The sequence below is a fragment of the Archocentrus centrarchus genome, unplaced genomic scaffold, assembly GCF_007364275.1.
Source record: "Archocentrus centrarchus isolate MPI-CPG fArcCen1 unplaced genomic scaffold, fArcCen1 scaffold_55_ctg1, whole genome shotgun sequence".
Taxonomy (NCBI): Eukaryota; Metazoa; Chordata; class Actinopteri; order Cichliformes; family Cichlidae; genus Archocentrus; species Archocentrus centrarchus.
The window spans coordinates 1,496,002-1,523,571 of record NW_022060277.1 but is presented as its reverse complement, the minus strand read 5'-3'; the positions used below and the strand labels follow the sequence as shown (position 1 = coordinate 1,523,571).

Here is a 27,570-nt window from a genome sequence, read left to right as displayed (position 1 = left end):
TGCAGTCTTACAAATAACAGAATAAGCATCAACTGTTATGGTATAATTATAAGCATGGATTTACTATTTCTTAAAAGACGCTGCCGCCGCTAAAGCAGCTCATTGTGTCTGAAGCACTGACTCTTTCCAACCCGCCTCCACAAACAGTGTGTGTGTGTTTCAGGTGCGTGAGACGGGAGAACTGGAGCTGGAAGAGGAACTTTACTCCAAACTGATCTTTCTCTATCGATCTCCTGAGACTATGATCAAATGGACTCGGGACATTATCAGTCAGGACCGAGATGGGTAATGACTGACTGATGAGTAATTGTGTTTCTTTCTGATAAAATACAGTACAGCACAAATGCAAAGATGTCCAGGGGACAACACATGGACAGCTTCTTAAGTACTCTCCACACAGTGGACACTGACCTACAGGCACAGATTAAGGAGATCTGCACCAACAATATGAACCTCTGTGGGACACATGCTGTTGCATATTTGCAGCTCTCTGACCATTTCGATCAAACCAAGCTTACACAGTGCACACCATTGGAATGAGAGTGGAACTGCAGTCCCACTGTTGGTGGGATTCATTGCAGCAGGTTATCTGCTGTGCAGGACTGGACATCATTTCCCTGGAAGGCAAAAGCTGTTGTCACATTGAGCTGTGTGCATTCCACCCTGGGTGGAGTAACTTTGTGGAAAACAGTCATTGTAGGTGGAACCAGCTGAAGTCTCTGCATCGACATGCTACCTGAAAACAGTCAGACTTGTAAAAGCACTATAAGTTATATTCATACCAAACAATAAGTCCAAGTCGATCACTGATGACTTTGTTAGTTCCATCAAACAGAGTCCAGCTGTGGATCCAGGGTGCTGTGGACAATCATTTAAACCTGCTGGTCACCCACCATCATTTACAAAAAATATACACAATCCCAGTTCAGCAGCTACAAATACACTAAAAAATTTGAAAATAGTAAATTATTCATTAGATGAATTGATGATAGGTTGGACTCATCACTCAAGCCAGAATGACAATAGTAATATATCTGTTTACAATAAGAACACTAAAAAACTGCCTCTATTTATTCTGTTGACTTACAGATATGGTTGTCATAAAAACACTTGAAGATTTCAAACTCATTGTGATGCAGGTTTTTGCTGTTCCACACTGTCTTTGTCAAACTGTTACATCTTTACTTTGAGGTTCAGAGTTCCTGTTTTCTTTTATCTGCCAGTCTGACTTCGACATAAACACCTAAAGTTCCTGTTTTTACGTCACAGCAGATGATGGGTGAGCAGAGAAGTGAGCCAAATATGCTGTTATGTATGAAACAGGATAGAAGTTGTTTACTTTTTATAAGCGAAGAATAAAAATGGATGTCTATATGGTTGTTCTATCGTTATTGTTCTTGAAATCCTAGGTGCAGTTTAGTCTGAACTTTAAGCTGTAAGTCATTATAACTTGCAGGGATGACCATTCGGAAAAGAAAAATGATCATAAAGTGGCGTATACCATCTGATGACCGAAAGGTTTGGAAAATGCCAAGTTCATGAAGTACACATAATAAACCTGTCTGTGGTGACTGTCCGTTGCCAATAAAACCCTGCCAGCAGACTGGGGCCTTTCTGTGTCGTTTACTCCCACAGTCCAGAAACATGCATGTTTGGTTCAATGGCCACTCCAGACTGTCCGTGTGTGAGTGTGAAATATGATTAGTTTCTCTGTATGGAAAACACATGACAGTTCTGTCAAAACAGTGCAGGAGCTGTAGGCTGAGACTGATGGACTTAAAGGGATCTGTGGTCAAGTTAGAGTATAACAATACTGCTTCTATCTTGACTCTCTGGCTCAAGTGAAAACTGTTGCATGCTCATATTTTCAGTTTGAAACACAGCTTTCATTTGCTGCATCTCCTGGTCCACGATGAAAAATAAGTTCATGGAGTATATACAGTTCCAGGTTCTTTGCTTGTCAGGGTCTCATATTTATAAACGTAGCCAAAAAGTAAGGAAATTTGTGTTTGGTCTTTCTTTGTTGTAATAATACTTCACAGCAATAAATCTGATACTATTGGAAATCCTGTTTAGCCTCCATTGTAGGTGGCTGTGGCTCAGGAGGTAGAGCGGGTCACCCACTAATCGGAAGGTTGGCAGTTTGATTCCTGGCTGCTCCGAGCTGCGTGCCCAAGTATCCTTGGACTGACCCCCAAGTTGCTCTCCTCCGCAAGTGTTGGAGTGTGAATGTTAGACAAAAAAAGCACTTAGCTTAGGGACACATGGAAGTGCTTGTATGAATGGGTGAATGTAAACGTGCTGTATGAGTGCTCACAGTAGAAAAGCACCATATAAGAACTAATCCATTTACCATTTACATATTTGTGAGGAAAATGCAGTTGTGGGTTGAGCAACAGAGAAGATCTGGCAACTTTTTCATGGGTGCAGCCCACATACTCTGCTGTTGATGACCACAGCCATCTGGGAATATCCGTTCATTTTTATGTATATAGCGCCAAATCACAACAGTCGCCTCAAGGAGACTCATTGTTTCTGATAAAGGGTGTACATGGTTTGCAACAATGCTGAGGTGGGTGGTGTCAAAGTAGCATCAACATGGATGGCAGGACCCAAGGTTTCCCAGCAGAACAGTGCCCAAAGCATCACACTACCTCTGCCAACTTGCCTTCTACCCACAGTGGGTTCTGGTGCTGGATGTTCTCCAGGTAAGCAACACATACACCTGACCATCCACATGATGTAAACGAAAGCATGATTCAGACCAGGCCATCTTCTTCCATTGTCCATTGTTGGAGCTTTTGGTGGTGGACAGGGATCAGCATGGGCACACTGGCTGATCTGCAGCTATGCAGCCCCACACACACAACTTCTGATAGATACTGACCACTGCAGACCAGGAACACCCCACAAGAGCCGCAGTTGTGGAGATGCTCTGACTCTGTCATCTAGCCATCAGTTTGGTCCGTGTCAGACTCACTCAGATCCTTGGCCTCTCCATTTTTCCTGCTTCTAACACATCAACTTTGAGGATAAAATGTTCACTTACTCCTCATATATCCCACCCACTAACAGGAGCCATGATGAACAGATAATCAGTGTGTGTGTGTATATACACACACACACACACACACACACACACACACACACACAGTGATCTGGCATAATGTTATGACAGGTAAAGTGAATAACACTGATTATCTGTTCATCATGGCTCCTGCTACTGCAGTCTTGCAGACTGCAAAGCATATTAGGCAGCAAGCCACTACATCTACCCACAGAGGGCTTTATTTTATGTACTTTATGTATTTACAGAATCACCTGTTAGCATGCACATGTTTGGCCTGTGGGACGAAGCATGAGCGCCTAAACAGAAACACGCACAAGGAGAACATCTAAGCATCACACAACCAGGAAATTAGACTTTCTTGCTGCAAAAGGTCAGTATTGATTCTTTAATTTCATAAAGCAAATGTAGTTACAGCACTTCTTAAGCAGCTCGATCAGATACACCCCAAGGTCTGTCATTTTGGACACACCCTTGTTACAGTTTCTTACATAAGGAGTAGCATATGCTTTGGAGAAAATTGCAGTGTTTTCCTTTCAAGTATTTTATTTGTGAAGAATTTTATGTAAAAACAATTACAGGGTCTGTAAAACCTTTCCTCTATCATCAGATTTGTACTGACAGCTGAAATGTTTCCATCTGTTTTTCCCTTTTTCAGGGAAAGTTTGTTCATATTGAGATATTCATTTATTTTACTGCAGTTTTCCACCTTTGCCTTAAAAAGTGTTCTTTGATTTTTAGAAAAGAAAATGAACATAAATATTTTATTCTCTGGCCAGCGTCCCTCACTGGACGGCTGCACCAAGCAGAACTTCCGGTGTGAGCCTATTACGTAGCCGGATGCTCATGGCTGCCCGGTTTGGAGCTCAGATGCAGAGCAAAGTGAAGAGGAACAACACAAATGACCAACTGTTGGCAAAGCGTGTTCGCTGTGAGGATGCTGCTGTTGCTGTTTGGAGCTGCGTTGCTGTCTCGAGCAGCCGCCTTCTACCTGCCGGGTCTGGCGCCCGTCAGCTTCTGTGAGCCCGGGAACGACAAAGTTCCAGACTGCAAGGTAAACATAACACGGCTCACCTGTGCGGCTCACCTGTGCGGCTCCCACACGCTTTACAGAACGATGCAGGAAGCCCTACAGAGTGCTTCACCTGCTAACCCCAGGTGTGCGTGCTCGCTGCGTATATGCACTAACGTTAGGCAAAACAGACGGCCAAGCTAAAAGCTAGGAGCTAACAGCCAGGTGGGTCCGGTGTTGTGCCAAAAAGTGATCGTCTGACAAAAAAAAGGGATTTTCGGTTTTTTGCCAAAAAACGATCGCCTTTACTTAAACGGCTGTAAATGAGTTGTTGACCTATAATCTGTGAAACATGTGTCAAACATATCTCTCATGAATGATAGGTCATTTTGAGAGAGAAACAGCGTTTCTATCACAAGGTAGAAGCTGCACTCAGTTTTTGGCAAAGTGACTTTTATATATTTGTTTTTTTAATCAAGGTAAAAACTGTCATTGACATTAAAAATGTCTTTTTAAACAGAAATCTGGCTCAGAAGGCTGCAGCAAATATAACATCAGTTATATAAAGATATTTGAAGTGGCCAGAAAGCACAGGATTGATTATAATTTAGGTACAATAACACAGACTCCTATACTGCTCAAAAAAACAAAGGGAACACTTAAACAACACAATATAACTCAAGTAAATCAAACTTCTGTGAAATCAAACTGTCCACTTAGGAAGCAACACTGATTGTCAATCAGTTTCACATGTTGTTGTGCAAATGGAATAGACAACAGGTGGAAATTATTGGCAATTAGCAAGACACACTCAATAAAGGAGTGGTTCTGCAGGTGGGGACCACAGACCACTTCTCAGTACCTATGCTTTCTGGCTGATGTTTTGTTCACCTCTGAATGTTGGTGGTGCTTTCACACTCGTGGTAGCATGAGATGGACTCTACAACCCACACAAGTGGCTCAGGTAGTGCAGCTCATCCAGGATGGCACATCAATGTGAGCTGTGGCAAGAAGGTTTGCTGTGTCTGTCAGCGTAGTGTCCAGAGGCTGGAGGCGCTACCAGGAGACAGGCCAGTACACCAGGAGACGTGGAGGAGGCCGTAGGAGGGCAACAACCCAGCAGCAGGACCGCTACCTCCACCTTTGTGCAAGGAGGAACAGGAGGAGCACTGCCAGAGACGTGACAGAGTTACATACATACACACACACACACACACGACATTGTCGGAGCCGCCGCGTGTCTGATTATTGTGAGTAACGTTTATATAAATCTAATCACTATGCTACAAACTGCAGTGATGTACTCGTAGTCTATAAGGACCAGTGACAGAGGAATGAACGATGGTAATAGTGACAGCCTGGCCCCTGGTTCCCCTTTTCTGGTACCAAACCTGAGTTCGGCCACACTGCACACTAACCTTCCTCAGACATGAAAGCATGCCGCGCATCCACAGCATGTACTAGAGTGCTTCTCACTGCAAATTCAAAGCACAGATAGTAACAATATACAGTATGGCATATATCTCTACAGTATACCGTTAACAGGTTAGTGGAAATGGCTTTCTTTGTGGATATGTTTTGTTTCAAGTGTCAGATGAGCAGTCCATCACTGTGTGCTGTGAGACACGGGTTACAGAATGAGAGTTAAGTTGAAAGTGCTTTAAGTGACAATAAGGCTATGTAAGTGCTACATGGCATCAGTGTAAAGCAGTGGTAGATCTGAATATACAAACCCAATTCCAAAACAGTCGGCACACTGTGTAAAATGTAAAGAAAAACAAATCTCATAAACCTGTGTTTTATGAACAAAAGAACATAAAAATGTATCAATGTTATTGATGGCAGCAACATGTATTAAAAAAAGTTGGGACTGATCATCTGCAGAGGAACGGTTTATTTGAAGAGTTTCAGTCAGGTTTCAGAATTCATCACAGTACAGAAACAGCATTAGTGAAGGTTACAAATGATCTTCTTACAGCCTCTGACAGTGGACTCATCTCTGTTCTTGTCCTGTTGGACCTCAGTGCAGCTTTGATACTGTTGACCATAACATTTTATTACAGAGATTAGAGCATACTATAGGTATTAAAGGTACTGCACTGCAGTGGTTTGAATCATATTTATCTCATAGACTCCAATTTGTTCATGTAAATGGGGAGTCTTCTTCACACACTAAGGTTAATTATGGAGTTCCACAGGGTTCTGTGCTAGGACCAATTTTATTTACATTATACATGCTTCCCTTAGGCAGTATTATTAGAAAGCACTGCATCAATTTTCATTGTTATGCAGATGATACTCAGCTTTATCATTTATTACTTTTGCATTTATTACTTCTAGGCTGGATTATTGTAATTCATTATTATCAGGCTGTCCTAAAAGCTCCCTGAAAAGCCTTCAGCTGATCCAAAATGCTGCAGCTAGAGTACTGACAGGGGACTAGAAAGAGAGAGCATATTTCTCCCATATTGGCTTCTCTTCATTGGCTCCCTGTTAAATCTAGAAATTAAAATCCTTCTCCTCACCTACAAGGTCTTGAATAATCAGGCACCATCTTATCTCAAAGACCCTATTTTTAAGATTAGGCTTTCCTTTTTGATCAAGCTTATAGTTGGGGCTGGATCAGGTGACCCTGAACCCTCCCTCAGTTATGCTGCTATAGGAATAGGCTGCTGGGGGTTTTCCATGATGCACTGTTTCTTTTCATTCACCTTATTTACTGTTTATACGCCACTCTGCATTTAATCATTATTAATCTCTGTCTCTCTTCCACAGTGTGTTTTTTTGTCCTGTCTCTCTCCCCTCAGCCCCAGTGGAGACCCTTTGTCTCCACTGAAATAAGATGATTTAACACCCTCATACACATTTTGCTTCCTGCTACAATCTTTTATCTTGTATTTTCTTATCACTATTTTGTAATATAATTTACTTAGTTTTTTATTTATTTATGGTTGTGACTGGAGGATTTTTTTTTAAGTGGAGCTGCTGGATGTTTTGATTTCCCCTTAATAAATGAAGTGTCTGTCTAGTTAAGCAGCAGCTAAAGTTACCACAGTAATGTCATTGTGTGTAACGCAGCTCTTGTCAGTTGCCAGCGGGGTTAGAGTCGTCATGTGATTCATGTAGCTGTCAGATAGTTCCCACACGGTCTTAGCAGGCAGTAAGAATGTGTGAATACATGGCAACAAAACTTTTCTGATAATTAGTAGTCAAAAAATTAATTGATGTGTAATAGTTATTATCCTCCCGTCCAATATAATGTGGGAAGACATTGTTGTCATGCCGTCCATTCAGGTGTCTGTGATTACCTTTCCGGTCTATAAACTTCAGTACCACAGGGAGCCATGACAGGTGTTCTGTACACTTCAAAGATGTGCAACACAATATTCATATTCCTGGAAGTTTAGTACCTTTGTACACTTTGTATTTATCTGAAGTGGAGAGTAAACAACATGGAGGATTTGGGGCTGCTAATGCTATGATAATATATGCTAATGATATGCAGCCTCTTTCTCATGTCTGATTGGCTTTGCCAAATCATGTGATTCTCTGTATTATTGTAGGGTTTAACTTGCAGTATAAAGCATCTTGAGGTGGTATAATTTGGTGCTATAGAAATAAAATAAAATTAAATTGAATGTGATCCTATTGTGCTGTGATTGGCTAAACCTCCTTGAGCATTATTTATTTTTTTTTTTTTTTTGGGTTTTTGGCCACAGCGGCTTTTGCTAGCAGTGGAGAGAGAGACAGGAAATGGGGGAAAGATACAGGGGAAGACACGCGGGCAAATTGGCGACAGGCCGGGACGCAAACCCGCGCCGCCCGCACCGCAAAGCGCCATACATATGTGGTCGCCGGCTTCACCATTAAGCCACCCAGGCGCCCCTACTTAAGCATTGAGTGAAATGGAGAAAGTGGGATTCCCCATATCTATCAGCTGACCTCGGTCCCTGAACAGCTGGCAGCAGCTGATGGTGAGAAACTTGAAGTAAAGAGTCCGTCTGTTTATAGAAGCAGCAGTTTGAGGCTGCAGCCTGATTGGTTAGCCTGTGATGCCAACTTCTGATTAGCTGAGCATCAGTTAACAGGTCAGGGATGAATCATGGCCATAGAGTACAGACTATGACTCATCATTGAGCAATATTAAAGCCATACCTACAGCTCAGCAATATTGCTCAAATGTAAACAACATGGCCGCCTTATGATTATAGTGATGTTATACATAATGCATTGATATCAGGAGGTTATGCAGTAGTATTCCTGTACACACACGAGTGTAACATGATGTGAGTACCTTGTAAGTATGCATTATTCTTTCTATTGTATAAATAGACATTATGTAGTACACACCCTTGTACAGAGTGCAGTACTTTCTCTTATCTGTTTGGAAATGTTTGTCTGTTCTGATGTGGTTACCAGAAAGTATTTGTAGAAATGTTAACGATAATCACAGAATATCTCTGACAGCATGATTACAATTGTTATTTAATGAGTATTTATATAGAAAACGTGTTTTTGCTGGAAGATCTCCTATCTTCACTAACCCAGGGTGAACTAAAATATTTAGATAAAAGTTTAGAGCAAGGCCTCCAGATTGGGGCAGAATAGTTTTGCAGAAGATAACCAGACATCTGCTGAAGGGTTTTCCCTTACAAAACAGAGCTGTAACGTTGACCAGATTCCTAATTGTGTTCTATATTCTCATTAATCATGGGAGGATATCCCCATCAGTGATGAGTCTTGTTATGTCAAAGTGACATACATGTAGATAATTGTTTGTATATTTATTTAAAAGTGAAATAATGAAGCATTAGTATTAACACAACCTTTACCTCTTGCCTCTTTGACATATTTTAAGCTTGTTAATAGTCAGGCCATGCCGCTGCTGTTCATTGGTTTTTAACATTGTGTGCTAATCAGCAGCAGTTACTTCCTATTACTCATCCTTATATTTTGATGGAATAGAGTAAATATTTCAAAGTGAATTATTTTCTGCCTACCAGTTTTGTTCATTGTGCTTTCAGTAATGTGATAACTCTGACGGTAATTTAAGACTTGAAGAAAGGACTGAATGACAGAGACACGTGACTCAATCCTCTCCATAACAATGGAGGCTGCTCTGCTCTCCACTCTGCATTTAATCATTAGTTATTATTAATCTCTGTCTCTCTCCCCTCAGCAGATGACCCCCCTCCCTGAGCCTGGTTCTGATGGAGGTTTCTTCCTGTTAAAGGGAGTTTTTCCTTCCCACTGTCACCAAGTGCTGCTCATAGGGGGTCATTTTGACTGTTGGGTTTTCTCTGTATTATTGTAGGGTCTTTACCTACAATATAAAGCACCTTGACATGACTATTTGTTGTGATTTGGTGCTATATAAATAAAATTGAATTGAGTGGAGAGAAATTTTAATTTATAGGAACTCACATCTCTGAGGATCTTTCGTGGTCAGCTAACAACCTCTGTGGCAAAGAAGGCTCAGCAGTGCCTCTATTTCCTGAGGGTTTTAAGGTGGAATAAACTGGAGGAATGGCTGCTGATGACCTTTTACCTCTCTGCAGTTGAGGGTGTACTGACGTATGCTGTTAGTGTGTGGTACACTGGCTGTACAGTGGCTGACAAGAAAAGACTGGAGAGACTGATAGTCATTTGAAAGGACTATAGGATGATCTTTATCCTCTTTGGATGAGATTGTAAGATCTTAATGTCTCCAGAGCAAAGAGAATCATGAGAGACCACCTCCATCCTGACTACCACTTGACTACCCACTGCCCTCTGGAAGGAGGTAAAGAAGCATCAAAAGTACAAGTAGATCAGGAAACAGCTTCTTTCCATAGGCCTAAAGAACACACAAATACACACTTCTAATACTGACATGTAGTATAATTGTCAGATACAATAACATTGTGTTATTCTAGGAAAATGTCTGATTATTGCCATTTATTACATGTTATGACATCAGCCCCGTTTTTATTAAATCTTTGCTTTTATATTGCCTGTGTTTCATTGTTTTATAACTTGTTTTAACACGCCTTCAGATGTAGCATCCTGAAATTTCAACAAAGATTCATCTTATCTGTTTCAGCTGGCAACACAATTCAGATTTATTTAAATAGGGCCAAATCACAACAGTGACCTCAAGAGGCTTTATATTGTAAAGACCCTACAATAACATAGAGAAAACCCAACAATCAGATGACCCGCTTTAACAGGAAGAAAACCTCCAGCTGAACCACACTCAGGGAGGGGCAGTCATCTGCTGTGACTGGTTGGATTTTTCAATCAGCTGAAGGCTTTTCAGGGAGCTTTTAGGACAGCCTGATAATAATGAATTACAATAATCCAGCCTAGAAGTAATAAATGCATGAATTAGCTTTTCAGCATCACTCTGAGAAAGGATGTTTCTAATTTTAGAAATATTGCACAAATGCAAAAAAATCAGTCCTACATATTTGTTTAATATGTGCATTGAAGGACATATCCTGGTCAAAAATGACTCCAAGATTTCTCACAGACACCATGTTTCTAAGATTTGTGGGGCCGAGAACAAGAATTTCAGTTTTATCTGAATTTAGAAGCAGGAAATTAGAGGTCATCCAGGCCTTAATGTCTTTAAGACATTCCTGCAGTTTAACTAATTGTGTGCATCATCTGGCTTCATTGATAGGTAAAGCTGAGTATCATCTGCATAAAAATGAAAACTGATGCAATGCTTTCTAATAATACTGCCTAAGGGAAGCATGTATAATGTAAATAAAATTGGTCCTAGCACAGAACCCTGTGGCAGTGTTAATTTCGTTCAACGACCCTTTTTTTTTCATGAAGAAAATGATGCGATTACTAAATTAAAACCACCTAAAAGGATAAAAATGGTGACGATTCATCAAGACCAAACCATTTCCGAAAGTGTAAATTAATCTTCTTGCGAAATTAATTAACACTTTCGTCAAGACGAAAGTGTTAATTAATTTCGTCTTCGTTTTTATCCTTTCAGGTGGGTTTATTTTAGTTATCTCATTTTTGTCATGGAAGAAAAGGTCGTTGGCAAAAACTGATCAAAATATTTTGTCAACAAAATTAACACTGCCCTGTGGAACTCCATAATTAACCTTAGTGTGTGAAGAAGACTCCCCATTTACATGAACAAATTGGAGTCTATGAGATAAATATGATTCAAACCACTGCAGTGCAGTACCTTTTAATACCTATAGTATGCTCTAATCTCTGTAATAAATGTTATGATCAACAGTATCAAAGCTGCACTGAGGTCCAACAGGACAAGCACAGAGATGAGTCCACTGTCAGAGGCTGTAAGAAGATCATTTGTAACCTTCACTAATGCTGTTTCTGTACTGTGATGAATTCTGAAACCTGACTGAAACTCTTCAAATAAACCGTTCCTCTGCAGATGATCAGTTAGCTGTTTTACAACTACTCTTTCAAGAATCTTTGAGAGAAAAGGAAGGTTGGAGATTGGCCTATAATTAGCTAAGACAGCTGGGTCAGTGATGGCTTTTTAAGCAGAGGTTTAATTACAGCCACCTTGAAGGTCTGTGGTACATAGCCAACTAATAAAGACTGATTGATCATTTTTAAGATTGAAGCATCAATAATTGGAAAGACTTCTTTGAACAGTCTAGTAGGAATGGGATCTAACAAACATGTTGCTGGTTTGGAGGAAGTAACTATCAGGAGTGTTTGTAACAGGCATATTTCTTCTTATTATAAGACCCTTGAGCAGTTGTATATTTATATGTTTTAATAAATTTCTAATCATATATAAACACCATTGTTTTATGTGTGCTCTGACTTTTATCTTGTACTTAATTACCACAGTGAATTCAGTCTATAATTCTTTAATAAAATGGGAAAAATAAATAGCATGTCACAGTTTTTCTTTTCTTTTCCCACTCTGTATACACTATTCACTCAGATAATTATCCCACTGACACCTAGAAACAGGTGGGTTAATTTTGAATGAAGAGTTTTGTTGTAACTACAGATTACAATAACGATATAAATTAATCAATTTCAAGTACATCGAAACATTCACATTTCTTACAAAGACAGGGCCCTTGTGAACCTTAATTTTTGGTTTATAAAAAAGTGAAAAGACAGTAAAACTTGAAAAACCCATTTGGGTATCAGGATGCTATTTCACTGTAGTGTCTTCACGCTCCAGTAATGCCCTGGTTTTGCTACAGTGCTGGCAGACAAAAAGGGGATATGTTAGACACATCTGTGTAGACAGATGTATAAATCTTTAAGTATTTGTTGTATCTCCTCATTTAGCATTGTGATTCAGTTTTTTTTTCTTCAAGAACAAAAAAAAAGTATAGGAGATGGCTCTCCTCTGACTACAGGTCAAAAAGTGCACATCTGCTGACTTTGATGAAGATTTTGAAAGTTTTGAAAGAAGAGACATTTGTAGGTAATGGTTGATTCACAATTATCAACATTTTCAAAGCGTACTCATTTTCAGAAAATGTTGATCTTTTTTCCTGACATTTAATTTCACCTGGTTCTTTGGTATTGTACTGTAACAGGAAGTATCAAAACTATGGAACCTCACAAGGGACATGGGAGAAAAAAAGATGTACTTTTGCGAGATCTTGCAAAACGTTTTCGTTTTAGGCCGTGCGCTTCCACGTTAATCTTGATACGGCAGTGTCCGTCAGGACGCTGAAAGGATCGGCGAGAGATTGCAGCAAAAGTCGCCTTTAGTTTATAATTCATTGGTTCCTGTTGGCTGTAACCAAAACTGTTCAGGCATGAAGGAATGAACCTGACTGACTGTGTCACTCTCACAGCATCACTGCTTCACTGATCACCACAAACACACACACAGCGCTGCCCCGCCCCCTTCTCCTCTCAGCCACTCATAAACAACTACAGTGATGGAGGATACACATCTGTTTATCTATATTATATATATATTCATAAAATAAAAGCTCAAACTGAGTGTCTACATCTGTTTTTTTCCTCCCATGTCCCTTGCAGGGTTCTGGAGAAAAACATCCTGGTGTTGAAAAATTCCGTAGATTTTGGTATCAAATACACTCTTTCCTACCTATCTAAACATTGTATTGTTGCAGTATTAAAAATCCATCCATCCATTCTGTTTCTCTTATCCTTTTCAGGGTCACAGGAGGGCTGTCATAGGGCGAGATGCAGGGTACACCCTGTAATATACCTTTATATTTGAATTTATAAAGTCCAAAAACTGATTTTAATTTTAAAGTGAATGTGTACTGCTGCATGTACGCAGAATGCACACGCTGCCACACTGCACACAGTGGCAATGGAGCTGGTCTTATTGCTGGTATTTATATTGTAAATGACGTGCAGGCCTATAATCTGTCAAACATATCTCAAACATCTCTTATGACTCATATCAACTCATTTTGAGTCATAAAGAACATTTCTGTCCACATGTTAGAAGCTGCAGTCAGTTTTGGCAAAGTGACTTTCATATTGTAGTGATTCTGTTAAAGTTAGATGGATCTGTGCAGAAGTTCTGTGATTTCCCACCGTTTTGTTGGTCCTTGAATGTGTTGTGGTGCACAGCAACCATTTAATTGTTAATAAAAGGGCAACTTTTGCTGGCAATCTGTCGCCATCTTCTTCAACATCTTAACAGACGCTACAATATATTCTTTATTAATGAGGGTAAGAACAAGTCATTTTATATATAATCCTTTTTGACACAACACCGGAAACCTGAAAACTCCGCTGTCACCATGTTTTATGTACATACAACGCTCGTACTGGGTGCCTTCATACGCTGTGGCATCGCCCGGACCTCTCTTTGGCACCGAGGGGGACAGCCCTCACACCCTTGGACCTCGATTCGACCTTTAGCAACTTTTGAGACAGCTGACAGCGAGTTTTATTGCACAAAATTTGGTAACAGTGCCGGCCACCGATCACCAGATTCTGCACAAATATCCGGGCCAGCATAGATGAAAACAGTCCAGGAACATGTAGAATAAAATCCATCATCGTTTTCTGCAGTTTGACTGTATACGGTTTCTATTTTTGGAACAATGCTTCCACTTCTTGAATTTATCTCCGGCGGCTTTGGCTGCTTTCCACACCTGCTGTGCCGCACTCACAGCTTGTTCCTGTCTAATATCGTCAGTAGAGTCATTTTGTGAATCGATGATGGACTATTTTAGAGGATTCAATGACGCCTTTGAACTGATCTGCAAGAAGTGAGGCCATTTTTCTGCAGACCACACAATGGCGCAGTGGTGTGGATGCCTCGGGCATCGGCGGTCAGACAGCAGGGCTTATATTACACAGACCGACTGACATTTTCTAACTATTTGAAAAGTGTAGGCTGGGTGTAACACCCCCCAATCCCTGTCATACGCTTTGGAAAATGTTGATAATTGTGAATCATCCCTAAAATGATGGCTGTAGGGTGAAAGTTGAAAACAGATTTTTTCAGATGGGTTTTTCTGCTTCTTGTGCTCTCAGTTTCCAACTCCAGCTCTGAATATTCCACCCATTAAAATGAATGGTAATTTTTTGTGTTGTTAAATACTTCAAAAACAACAGAGCTTTATAGAAACAAAACTGTATAGAAGCAGGCATTGTGCAATCAAGCCAATCGCTTTGGACTTTTGTTGGAAAACTTCTTCAAATATCAAATAATCAGGCCACTCGACCAGCTCTCATAGTAAGAGTTTAATTCTTGTAAGAGGAGCAGTCGCTCTCAGCTCAGGCATCAGCGAGTGCTCACCGGCCATCTCAGCAAGTCACTCTTTATACAAACAGAATGCATGTGATAAACTGCCCAGCCTGAGAGCCAGGTAAAGACAGAAAACATTCTCCGTGACTTCCCATGGGACTGGAATGTGATGTTTATATCTCTGAAATTCCCATCTCTGGAAAGGAGACAGGAATAATTTACAGGTTGTTTACAGCTCACTAGTTCCTGTCTCTAACAGGTTCAGTAGTTCACACTCCTGCTCACTCTGAGATTAGGATAAAACACCTCTTGAGATGTCATACAAAGGTTTCCTCTTTACACAGACACATCTCTGTTCATATAACAACTTGTACAACAATTCATAAAAACATAATTATAATTAGCACAAACTTTTTTTTAAGTTTGAATGGTGTTTCTGTAAGAAACTGTGTGGGACTAGTTAGGTGCAAAGGTTTTGTAGAGTATATTTTGCAAACTACTTATAGTAGGATGTGTTGGGTTTTTTTATTTTATTAGTAGTCATAGTATTAATTTATTATTAGTATTAGAAGTCACATATGCACTGATATACTCTGTATATTAAGGTAGTAGTTTACGGCTGAGGCCTATATCTACATCTATATTATACCTCAGGCCTTGTATTTATCTATATATATATATATCTATTGTATTTTCTTGGGGATGTACACCTTCTGAAATGTGAATCACTTGACAAAATATTACTGCGTTAGCATCACCTTGGTTGTCTGTCTCACAGTTAAAGTAATGACCCATAAAAATACAAGTTTGAAACTAATCAAATGTATTTTTAACATTAATGTGATCATCACAGTAAATATCAAATGCACAATGCATCTTAAAGTGAATGCAATTTATTTTTAATGAAAAATATAATTGTGCATTTCTAATTTCTAAGTTTGCTCACTTCCAAAGAAATAAACATGGTAGTTTTCATTTTAATGTACATACAGAATATCAACCAAAGCCAGAAAAAACACATAAAATACGTGAAAGTTATTGACTTGCATGTGACACCCTACAACCCAGCCACAATTCTGGCTCCTACAGACTGGCTGTTTGCCTTGGTGAGAAGGTGACAGCTGTTGGTGTGATTCATCAGTGGAAATGATTCATTCTAAATAGAATAAATATAAAATGACCATCATTCACTGTCTGGAGCTCCATGCAAGACTCATTCCTCATGGGGTGAGCATCAGAAAGGTGATGGATCAGTGCAAAATTACACGGGAGGATCTTCTTAATGATCTGTATTCAGTTTAGCTTCAGTTAGTTTCTAGATTGGGTTTAGGTTAGTCATTATTGTTTGAAAATGATTAGTTTTAGCTTAGTTTTATTATTTTCAGTTCTCATTTAGTCTTTTTAATTATATTGTATGGAGAGGCATATGTGAGTCAAGATTCAGGAAAACTCCACATAGCTATTGCAATTAAAATGCAGCATTTTTGAAAGCTGTTGACTCTCAGTATCGCAGTATCAGATCATCAAATCCTCATTAGTTTGCTGTGATAACAAATTTTAACAAACTGACTAAACTAGGATATTTTCCCAACTTTTTTTTCTAGTTTTTTTTTTTTAATTTTACTTTGCTTAGTTTAGTTAGTTTTCCAGTTCACAAATTGTTTCATCCATCCATTCTTCCTCCTTTCCGGGGCTGGGTTGTGGCAGCAGCAACCTAAGCACAGAACTTATTGCTGGCATGTGGACCAAGCTCTCGCTGCAATTGTACAAAGACTGAATGGCTTGTAACCATGAGCCACACTCTCCCCAGAGGATACCCTGGGGTACACTATCGACTGCCCTTTCTCCAGTTTCCACAAAACATGTAGCCTGGATTGCCAAACTTCCAGGCACACTCAAATATCCTTGAGAGGATAAGAACTGGTTCAGCATTCCGCGACCAGGATGTAAACCACATTGTTCTTCTTGCATTCAAGGTTTGACTAATGGACAAACTCTCCTTTCCAGCTCCCTGGCATAGGTTGAGGAGTGTGATCACCCAATAGTTGGAGCACACCTTCTGGTCCCCTTTCTTAAAGATGGGGACCACCACCCCAGTCTGCCAGTCCAGTGGCACCGCCGCAGATCTCCATGCGATGTTGCAGAGGCGTGTCAACCAAGACAGCCCTGCAACATCCAGAGCCTTCATGAACTCAGGGCAAACCTCATCCACCCCAGGGGCCCTGCCACCAAGGAGTTGTTTAACCACCTCATTGACCTCACCCCAGTGAGGGGCAAGTCATCCCCCTCATCCCCAGAGTCTGCTTCCCTACAGAAGGCGTGTCAGTGGGATTAAGGAGGTCCTCGAAGTATTCCTTCCAGCGTCCGACTATAGCCTCAGCTGAAGTCAGCAGCACCCCACCCACAATATAAACCGTGTGAGTGGAGCACTGCTTTCCCCTCCTAGTCGCCTGACGGTTGCCAGAATCGCTTCGATGCCGTCCAAAGTCTTTTTCCATAGCCTCACTGAACCTCCTTCCACACCCGAGTTTTTGCTTCGGCCACTGTCCGAGCTGCATTCCGCTGGCCTGCCGATACCTGTCAGCTGCCTCCGGAGTCCCACAGGCTAACCAGCCCGATAGGACTCTTTCTTCAGCTCGATGGCTCCCTTCACCTCCGGTGACCACCATCTGGTTCGGGGGTTACCACCACAACAGGCACCAACCACCTTGCAGCCACCAGCTCTGAGCAGCAGCCTCAAGGAGGAGGTGCGGAACATGGTCCGTCCGGACTCAATGTCCTCAGCCTCCCTTGGAATGCTGTCGAAGTTCTGCCGGAGGTGGGAGTTGAAGATCTCCCAGACCGGGGCTTCTGCAGGCGTTCCCCAGCGCACCCTCACAATACGTTTAGGTGCACCAGGTCTGTCCAGCAACTTCCCCCGCCACCTGATCCAACTCACCACCAGGTGGTGATCAGTTGACAGCTCAGCTCCTCTCTTCTGGTTTGCACAGAAGTCCAATAACAAAACACCATTCGGGTTCAGATTGGGGCCAGCCCGTTCCTCCCAATCATGCCCCTCGCGCAAACAACAGTCAGGACCCTTTCCCCAGCCCGAAGGCACAGAGAAACTACCCTCTCGTCCACCGGTGAAAACTCCTACGTACAGCAGCAAGCCGGGGGGATCAAGAATACCCACCCCAGCTTGCCACCTCTCACCGAGGGCAACTCCAGACTGGAACAGAGTCCAGCCCTTCTCCAGGAGACTGGTTCCAGAGCCCAGACCATGCTTTGAGGTGAGCCCAACTATATCTAGCTGGTATCTCTCAACCTCATGCACTAGCTCAGGCTCCTTCCCCACCAGAGAGGTGACAGTCCATGTCCCAGTAGCCAGTTTCAATAGCCGGGATCGGTCCGCCATGGCTTCCGCCCTCGGCCACCGCCCGACACACACTGCACCCGACCCCTACGACGCCTCCTGCGGGTGTGGGCCTACAGGAGGGCGGGCCCATGTAACCTCTTCGGGCTGTGCTCAGCCGAGCACCATGGGCTAATGCCCGGCCACCAGACGCTCTCCCTTGAGCTGCCTCCCCAGGCCTGGCTCCAGGGTGGGGCCCCGGTAACCCTATCCCGGGCAGGGTAAAATGTTCCCTTGATGTTACGAACATAGGGGTCTTCTGAACCACTCTTTGTCTGAACCCTCACCCAGGACAAATTTGCCATGGGAGACCCTACCAGGGGGACAAGCCCCCGGACAACATAGCTCCTGGGATCACTGGGACACACAAACCCACCACGATAAGGTGGCGATTCACGGAGGAGTGTGTGTGTGTGTGTGTGTGTATATATATGTATGTATATATTAGGGGTGGGAATTTTACGCGTTAATTTCGATTAATTAATTACGGGGAAATTAACGAATTAAAAATTTTAACGCATTTTAATCGCACTTTGCACCGTGGAACGTTTCTCAGTGCACGAGTTCCTGGCATACAGATTATATCGATGCACAATGTCCAAATTCAGGGGCCACGTCCTTCGCAGCCCACAAAGACTGCAAAGGGAGGAAGTGAGCAGCTAGCCTTCATATCAGCATCACCTGCCCTCACCTCCCTCACATCTGCTAGCTGTCGCCTAGCAACCGTGACAGGGCGAAGCACAGCTGTGTAAAAACAGCTGGTTAAACAGAGAACGAACTTTTGCTCCTTTTTGTGGTTTAATTTTAATTCTTTTATTCACAATAAGCTGTTAGAACAAGCATACACATTTCAAAATCAAGGAATACAGCTGAGAGAATGATTAATTTTCAACTATATCAAGTGAGACATTAATGTTGAATAAAACTATCCAGTTATGATGCTTAACTTTAATTTCAGGAGTTTGCTTATCACAGGAGCACTTCCACCCTTCGTTGGTCTGTGTAGTAGACTGGTGGGAAATAAACAACATTTTGAAGTTTAAGCTTATGTATATTGATTCATTCATCAACTAAACTTAAATGAATATTTATCATGTTAAATGTTCAAATGTGATTAAAATGCGATTAATTTCGATTAATTACAAAGCTTGTAATTCATTTGATTAATTTTTTTAATAGATAAGATAGTGTTTATTGTCACATGCACAGTTATACACAGTACAATGCACAGTGAAATGTATTTTGTACCTGCAACCTTATACACACACAATAAATAAGAAGAATAAAAATAAAAAAAAAAAAGTAATTCACACATACTCTATATACTATACACTATACACACTTTTTAAATTATAATATTTACACTGTGCAATAATGGTCCAGTTAGGGCTCAGAGTTGAGCAGACGGATGGCTTGTGGGTAAAAACTCTTCTTCAACCTTTCAGTCTTAGTCCTCAGGCAGCGGTAACGCCGGCCTGATGGGAGCAGGGAGAAGAGAGAGTGTCCGGGGTGGCTGGGCTGTTTTAGGATCTTCATGGCCCTCAGCCTGCACTGCTTGGTGTAAATGTCCTGCAGGTTGGGAGGGTGGTTCTGATGGTCCGTTCAGCTGAACGAACCACCCTTTTTAGGGCCATGAAGTCCTGCTTGGTGCAGTTTCCCATCCAGGTAGTGATGCTCCCACGCATGATGCTCTCGATGGTGCAGGTGTAAAAGTTCCTGAGCACCTTGAGTGGGAGCTTGAAGTCTCTCAGCCGCCTGAGGAGGTAGAGACGCTGTCTGGCCTTCTTCACAGTGATGTTTATGTGATGAGTCCAGGACAGGTCCTGTGAGATGGTCACTCCCAGGTATTTGAAGGTGTCCACTCTTTCCACCTCAGCACCACTGATGACAAGTGGATGGTAGTCCCTCTGCTGCTTCCTGCTGCAGTCCACGATCAGTTCCTTTGTTTTGCTGACGTTGAGCAGGAGGTGGTTCTCCTGGCACCAGTTCTCCAGGCGGGAGACCTCTCTCCTGTAGGCTGTCTCCTCATTGTGAGAGATTAGTCCCACAACAGCAGTGTCGTCAGCAAACTTGATGATGACGTTGGACTCTGACGTGGCCTCGCAGTCATGGGTGTACAGTGGTACAGCAGAGGGCTGAGCACACAGCCTTGGGGGATCCAGTGTTGAGGGTGAGGGAGGATGAGGTGAGGTGACCACATCGTACCACCTGTGGTCTGCTGGTCAGGAAGCTGTGAACCCACCTGCACAGGGATGGGCCCCAGGCCCAGGTCCAGCAGCTTAGAGACCAGCCTGGAGGGAACTATGGTGTTGAATGCTGAGCTGTAATCTACAAACAGCCACTCTCACATAGTTCCCCTTAACAGTGTCTATGTGTGAAGGGTCTTGTGGAGGAGAGAAGGATATGGCGTCATCTGTGGATCTGTCTGGCCGGTATGCAACTGTAGTGGGTCGAGGTGGTGGGCAGTGAGGAGGTGATGAATGTCTTGATGAGTCTCTCAAAACACTTCATCACCACAGAGGTGAGTGCTATGGGCCTGAAGTCATTGGGGCTGCTGGGGTGTGGTTTCTTTGGGACAGGGACTATGATGGACTTTTTAAAGCAGGTGGGAATCACACACAGTTTCAGTGAGAGGTTGAATATCAGTGTAACACAGGTGCCAGCTGGTCAGCGCAGGTCTTAAGGACACGTCCGCTAATACCGTCTGGTCCAGCCGCTTTCCTGGTGTTTACACGTCTAAACGCCCTCCTCACGTCGCGCTCCGTCACAGTGATGTCTCCGCCCCTCCGGCCGGGAGCGCAGCGGGCTGTCGGCTTCCCGACTCAAAGCGCGCAAAAAGATGTTGAGTTCATCAGCCAGAGAAGCGTCGGCACTCACCGGGTGTGTGTGTGGTGCTTTGTAGTCCGTGATGGTGCGTAGTCCCTGCCACAGTCCCCTGGAGTCAGACTGTTGTAGTTGCTGTTCCAGTCTGCGGCCGTAGCGATGTTTAGCCTCTTTCACCGCTCTGCGGACGTTGTATGATGCAACCTTGTAGTCCTCCATGTTCCCAGAGGCGAGGCCGGAGTTGTAGGCAACGGTGCGGGACCTCAGGGCGTCGCGGACAGATTTATCCACCCACGGCTTCTGGTTGGGAAAAGTCCTGATGGTCCTCCTAAGTGAAGTGTCTTCAACAACTTTCCCAATAAATCCCACAACAGTTTCCGTAAACTCCTCGATGTCTCCGCCCGCGCTGCTGCGAAACATGTCCCAGTCGGTTGAATCCAACGCACCCTGCAGAGCGGCCTCTGTTTGATCAGACCACCGTGTCACTTCTCTCACAGCAGGGGGTTCCTGCCTGAGCCGTTGTTTGTATTTCGGCATGAGAAGGACAGAGGTGGTCAGACTTCCCAAAAGGCGGAAGAGGCTTTGCTTTGTAGCCCTCTTTGAATGGAGAGTAGCAGTGGTCTAGGGTCCTCTCTCCTCTGGTGGGGCAGTCGATGTGTTGAATCAATTCCGGTATCAGCTTTTTCAAGTTTGCACTGTTAAAGTCCCCGGCTACGATGAGAGCCGCATCACGCTGGTTAGCCTGATAGGTGGAAATGCCTCATGTAGCTCGGATAGTGCAGTGTTTGTGTCCGCCTGAGGTGGAATATAGACGGCGCTGAAGATGACCGAAGTGAACTCGCGGGGCAGGTAGTGGGGACGGCATTTCAGGGTTAGGAGCTCCAGGTTAGGTGAACATGATTGTTTCAGAGGGACAAACATTCCTACTGTCACACCAGTTGTTATTAATCATTAGGCACACACCTCCTCCTCTTGATTTTCCAGACTCACTCGTTCTGTCCGTGCGATGAACACTGAAGAACTCCGACGGCTGTACGGCGTGGTCCGGTATGAGGGGAGTCAGCCATGTCTCCGTGAGACAGATGATGTTGCAGTCCCTTATGTCCCTCTGAAACTGTATCCTGGCCCTGAGTTCGTCCAGCTTGTTATCCAGTGACTGGACATTAGCCAACAGGATGCTCGGCAGTGGCGTTTGGTGCGCTCTGCGCCTCAGCCTCTCTCTTACGCCGGCTCTTTTCCCTCGGGGCCTTGTCCGTGACCTGGGTCCTTTGTTTGAGCTGGCCCACTGGAAACGCTGGATCTCCCGAGGCCAAGTCGGGTCGGGAGAAAAAGGTGTCAGAATACAGCCAGAGTGCTGTATTCTGATATTAAAAAGAGTCTGTCTGTCATACGTGATATGACACAGAGCAGGCGGAGTTATAAAGTCCAGAATTAGAGCTAAACCTAATATATACAAACAAAGCGTAGGAGCAGGTACGACAGCTGCTGACCTCACCGGCGCCATCTTGAAATTCGAGTCCCCCCCTATAATATATATATATGTGGTGTGTGCATGTGTGCGTGCACTGCCTGGATTGACTACAACAAAGCCTATGACTCACACTTACTGATGTTCAGTTAACCAAATGTATTTGATTAGCAGCACCTGGCTGCTACTTACCCTCTTAATTCCCATGGAAACAGTAAGTATATGTAGAATTTTTGTTAAATAAATAATAATAGTGTTTAATAACTGTATCATTACAAAATGCAAAAATACAAAGCTATAAAATACAAATACAAAACTTTGAATCAACTTCATAAATCTGTATTTTACATTGTAAAAAGAAAGGCACCTTGCCAGCTATGTAACTGCTTATCAGTCATTTTCAGAGGCTCAAAATTAATTGGGCCTCTGAAAATGTCTGTAACTCCTAAATAGTTAATGCAATGCTTTTTTTAAATGTTTCAGATTAAAACCAAATGTCTACACTTCAATTCTGTATTGATTGTTTGATTTAAAATCCACTGTGGTGGTACACAGAGGCAAAGTTACAAAAATTGTATCTTTGTCCAACAAATAATATTCCTAACTGTCTTCCTGTTGTTTTCCTAATGTGTCTGCTTTTGTTCTCCTTCAGTCAACTATTGAGCTGTTTGTGAACAGGCTTGATTCAGTGGAATCGGTGCTGCCTTATGAATATACTGCGTAAGTAGCATTATACCAATGTTTCTGAATTGTTTTTATTTTGATGCCTTTTTTCTCATTTTTATTTGGTTATTTGGTTATAATGAAAACACTGACATGGGTAGTGAAAAAAAAAAAAAAAAAAAAAAATATATAATATATATATATATATTCCAAGTCAGAACATTTTTAACAGTCTTCTCCTTTTTCTGTAGGTTGACTTCTGCTCAGAGACAACAATGAAACGTCCATCAGAGAATTTAGGCCAGGTTCTTTTGGGGGAGAGGATTGAGTCTTCACCATATAAGGTAACACATTTTTAGCAACAGCAGACATCTCAACTGAGTAGGAGAAAGTTTTACAGCAACAACAACGAGTTCAAACATGGGTGAACATGATTTTCAGGGTAAAGTGACATTCACAAAAACATCATCTAGTACGACGGTTTGGCAGTGGGTCAGTAATGGTCTGGGCAGGTATCTTTGGAAGGTCACACAGACCACAACTGCTGTCAGACCTCATGCTGATGTAGCTGGCCCTGGTGCAGGACAGTGACCAGAGCATGTAGGCAGTTCCTGAATGATAAAAGTAGTTGATTCCATTGATTGAGCCTCACATTCCCCAGACAGGAGTCCAATTGAAAAACATTATGGGGACATTATGTATCAGTGCATCCAACCTCGGGCACGTTGGAGAGATTATAGCTCTCAGCTAGTCTGGGAACACTGAGGTGCTCTCACCCGGGCCTGCTGGAGTCTGCAACGCTATAACCAAGTTGTTGGCATATATACGGAACATCTGTGCCAACTTGACCTGGAAGTCCTGAGGTCAAAATGGGATACACCTCCATGGTGGTCACGATGACTGAGCTAAGATCCTACCAACCGACATAGTAGTGGTGGCAAGCAGAGGAAGAAACCAGATGATAGATTGGATTCATACCAAGTGATGGCAACATCAGAGGAAGCTCGAAAAAATACCAAGGGCCGACAGAAGAATAGAGAGGATGTGGAAGGTGAAGGTAACAGTGGTCCCCGTGGTTATCAGAACACTAGAGGCAGTGGTAATGGACTAGTTCTTATAAGCGCTTTTCTACTCAGTCTGAAGCACTCAAAGCACTTACACTTACCCATGCACACCCATTCAGACAAGCCACTTGATTGACTAAGCTAAGTGCTTAATTATCTACATTCACTAAGCACATTCACAAAAGGACCGTCAAGAGCAACTTGGGGTTAAGTATCTTGCCTAAGGATACATTGGCATGTAGCCTGGAGTGCTGGAGTAGCCAGGAATCGAACCGCTGACCTTCCAATCAGTAGGTGACCTGCTCTACCTACTGAGACTACAGCCTAATCCCAGTTTCTTCGGCTGCTTATCTGGATCTGGGAAGCAGTCTGAGCAGAGACACTCAGACCTTCCCTACCCGATCACCTCCTCCAACTCTTCTGTGGAGACACCAGGACATTCCAGGCTAGCCAAGAGATATAATTATCTGGTCTGCCCCTGGGTCTCCTCTTGGTAGACATATCCTAAACACCTCATCCAGGAGGCATCCCAGTCAGACGCTTGAACCACCTCAAACTGGCTCCTTCACTGTGGAAGAGTAGTGGCTCTACTCTGAGTCCTTCCCACATGACCAGTCTTCTCACCCTATTTCAAAGGGAGAGCCCAACAACCCTTCGGAGGAACCTAATTTTCACAGCTTGTATCTGTTGTCTGATTTTTTAATTTCCTACCAGACATTGAGACTATAGGTGAGGGTAGGAATGTAGATCACCCCTAAATGGACAGCCTCACTTTCACACTCAGGCTCTCTTCATCACCGCAACAGTCCATCTATCAGCCTTCCACTCACTCTCCCTCACTTCATGAAACAAGACCCCAAGATAGATAAGCTTGGTATCATCTGCAATGTAGCAATGCCAATGCGTGCACCAACCACCTTATGGCTGCAACTCTGTACAGTTTCCTAAGCAATGGAGGTGTGGCACATGGTCCCTCTGAATCCATGTCCCCCACCTCCCTCATAGATCTCACTACTTCTTGCTGGTGTTATTCAGTTACACTTCTTCTCCTCTCGTCACCTGAGTTTCCACACATACAGCTGCAGATACGATTGCCATAATAACAATCAATCAATGTTTAGTGTCAGTGCATAGGCACAAACAACAGTCAGAACCCATTCCCTAATCCAAAGGTGCAGGGAAAAAAGATCCTCTTGTACACCAGGGTGAATCCCAACATATTGGTAGCAGAACCAGGGGGATTCAGTATCCCCAGTATATGTGTGTGTATGTTATATGTGTATGTATATATGTATGTAGTGTATGTCTATATGTATGTATGTATATATGTTATGTTATGTATATATGTATGTCTGTATGTATGTATGTACTGTCTGTATGTATGTATGTCTGTCTTATCTTTGTGTCTCTCTATCTATCTCTATATATATCATCTCTCTCTCTGTGTGGTGTCCTGTCTCTCTCTCCTCTCGCTCTCTCTCTCTCTCTCTCTCTCTGTGTGGTGTCTGCTCTCTCTCTCTCTCTCTCTCTCTGTCTCTCTCTCTTCTCTCTCTCATGTCCTCTCTCTGTACTCTCTCTGTCTCTCTGTCTCTCTCTCTGTCTCCTCTGTCTCTCTCTGTCTCTCTGTCTCTCACTCTTCTCTCTCTCTCTCTTCTCTGTCTTCTCTCTCTCTCTCTCTCTCTCTCTCTCTCTCTCTGTCTCTGTCTCTCTCTATGTCTCTGTCTCTCTCTCTGTCCTCTGTCTCAGTCTCTCTGTCTCTGTCTCGCTCTCTCGGTCTCTCTCTCTCTGTCTGTCTCTCTCTCTCTGTCTGTCCTGTCCCCGCCCCTCCCCTCTCTCCCTGCCCCTCCCCCTCTTCTCCCCCTCTTCTCCTCTCGTCCCTCTCCTCTCCGTTCCCTCCGCCCTCGCCAGCTGCCCCGTACTCCGCCCCTGTGCTCCCCCTCTGTCCTGTGTGTCAGTTTGCGTTTACGCCACCTGCTGTGTGCCCGCGGTGTGTACAAGGATCTATGAGGACACCCTCAGACCGAGCCAAAACTGGACTTCCTCAGAAAGGAATGTTCTCAACTACCAGCATCACTGGTGTGTATGACTCAGAGACATACTCATGAAGGGCAAGAAAATGTCTCACTACATGCAGTGGATATAGGATATAAAATCTTTCCACTTCAATTCAATTGAGATTTATTGCTACAGCCCCAATCCCAACAGAGTCAGATCTCATTTATAATAATGATTATGTTTGGGTTATTACTGTAAATGGTAAACGGACTAGCACTCAGTGTTTTATACCTCATGCCTCATTCACCCCAGTCTGACGTGCATTTATACAGGCACTGTTTTTCTATACCTAAGTGCTTTCTAACATTTGTACACACACACACACACACAAAGGCATCACAGGCATCACTGAGGTCCGTGTCTTGCCTAAAGATACTTTGGCATGCAGCACTAGAGCAGCTGGGGAATCGATGCCACCAACTTTTGTGACATTCCTGAGCTTTCAGAGTGGAGCATAGGTGAAGACAGGCTTGTGTCGATAGTGGTGAATAAATTTATCAATCAAATGTAGGACTAGTCTGGACAAGTAACACTGCAGATATGCAAAAAATTCAAATGTAGAGTACTGCAGAATATGAAGAGCTTGAAGTAATTTGGATCTAGTGCAAATGATGTTAAACCCAGAAGAAATAATATACACAGAGTGCTGTAGAGTTGTTTGTGCCACAAGTAACACAACTGACTTATTCAGCTGCTTGAAAACACACCTACAACTTCAGTATACGTTGTGCATGAAGGCAGAGAAAAACCATGCAGTGTGGATCATCCAACATCACCTCAGACATCCAAAAAAGCCAGCCTGTCAGCATATCAGCATGTCATCTGCTCACAATGAAATCACATGTGCACTCGCATTTAGCCAAAGATATTTATCCAATAAAAGTGGTTGACTAACGAAAGCTTCAGGAAAAAGCATAATAGACAAAAGATATGTTGATCCTTGTGCAGTAATTGTTTTGAAAATGGCAGTGCCTGCACTGTATTATAAGATGTAATGGGAAAAGACTAATCCTCATACTTTGCTATGAGTTGTATTCACACCTGTCAAGTAGGTACAATGAATAGATTTAAAGGCTTTAATTACAGTGTCATGGTTACAGTGAAATTATTGGAGTGTAATTATAGCAGTGAAATTATTGCAGTGTCATGGTTACAGTGAAATTGTTGCAGTGTTATGGTTACAGTGAAGTTGTTGCAGTGTCATGGTTACAGTGAAGTTATTGCTGTGCAATTGTTGCAGTGTTACGGTTACAGTGAAATTTGTGCAGTGTTATGGGTACAGTAAAGTTGTTCCAGTGTCATGGTTAGAGTGAAGTTATTGCAGTGTCATG

At 42.8% G+C, this 27,570-nt stretch overlaps 2 protein-coding genes across 4 annotated transcripts in view; both read left to right on the top strand.

The window, feature by feature from the left end:
- The window catches only part of piezo1 (piezo type mechanosensitive ion channel component 1 (Er blood group)), a 96,871-nt gene extending 95,202 nt beyond the window's left edge, over window positions 1-1,669 (top strand). For all 3 annotated transcript variants that reach the window (XM_030725450.1, XM_030725451.1, XM_030725449.1), the window contains exon 54: window positions 164-1,669. In XM_030725450.1, the coding sequence (XP_030581310.1) occupies window positions 164-289 (126 nt within the window). In that variant the 3' untranslated portion in view covers window positions 290-1,669. The remainder of the gene's footprint in view (window positions 1-163) is intronic.
- A 2,245-nt stretch (window positions 1,670-3,914) lies between these two features.
- tm9sf2 (transmembrane 9 superfamily member 2) overlaps window positions 3,915-27,570 on the top strand; it is a 37,911-nt gene continuing 14,255 nt past the window's right edge. Inside the window, 5 exon segments of the mRNA XM_030725483.1 lie at window positions 3,915-4,121; window positions 23,110-23,179; window positions 23,373-23,464; window positions 26,140-26,236; window positions 26,239-26,259. Of these exon segments, the coding sequence (XP_030581343.1) occupies window positions 3,969-4,121; window positions 23,110-23,179; window positions 23,373-23,464; window positions 26,140-26,236; window positions 26,239-26,259 (433 nt within the window). The 5' untranslated portion in view covers window positions 3,915-3,968.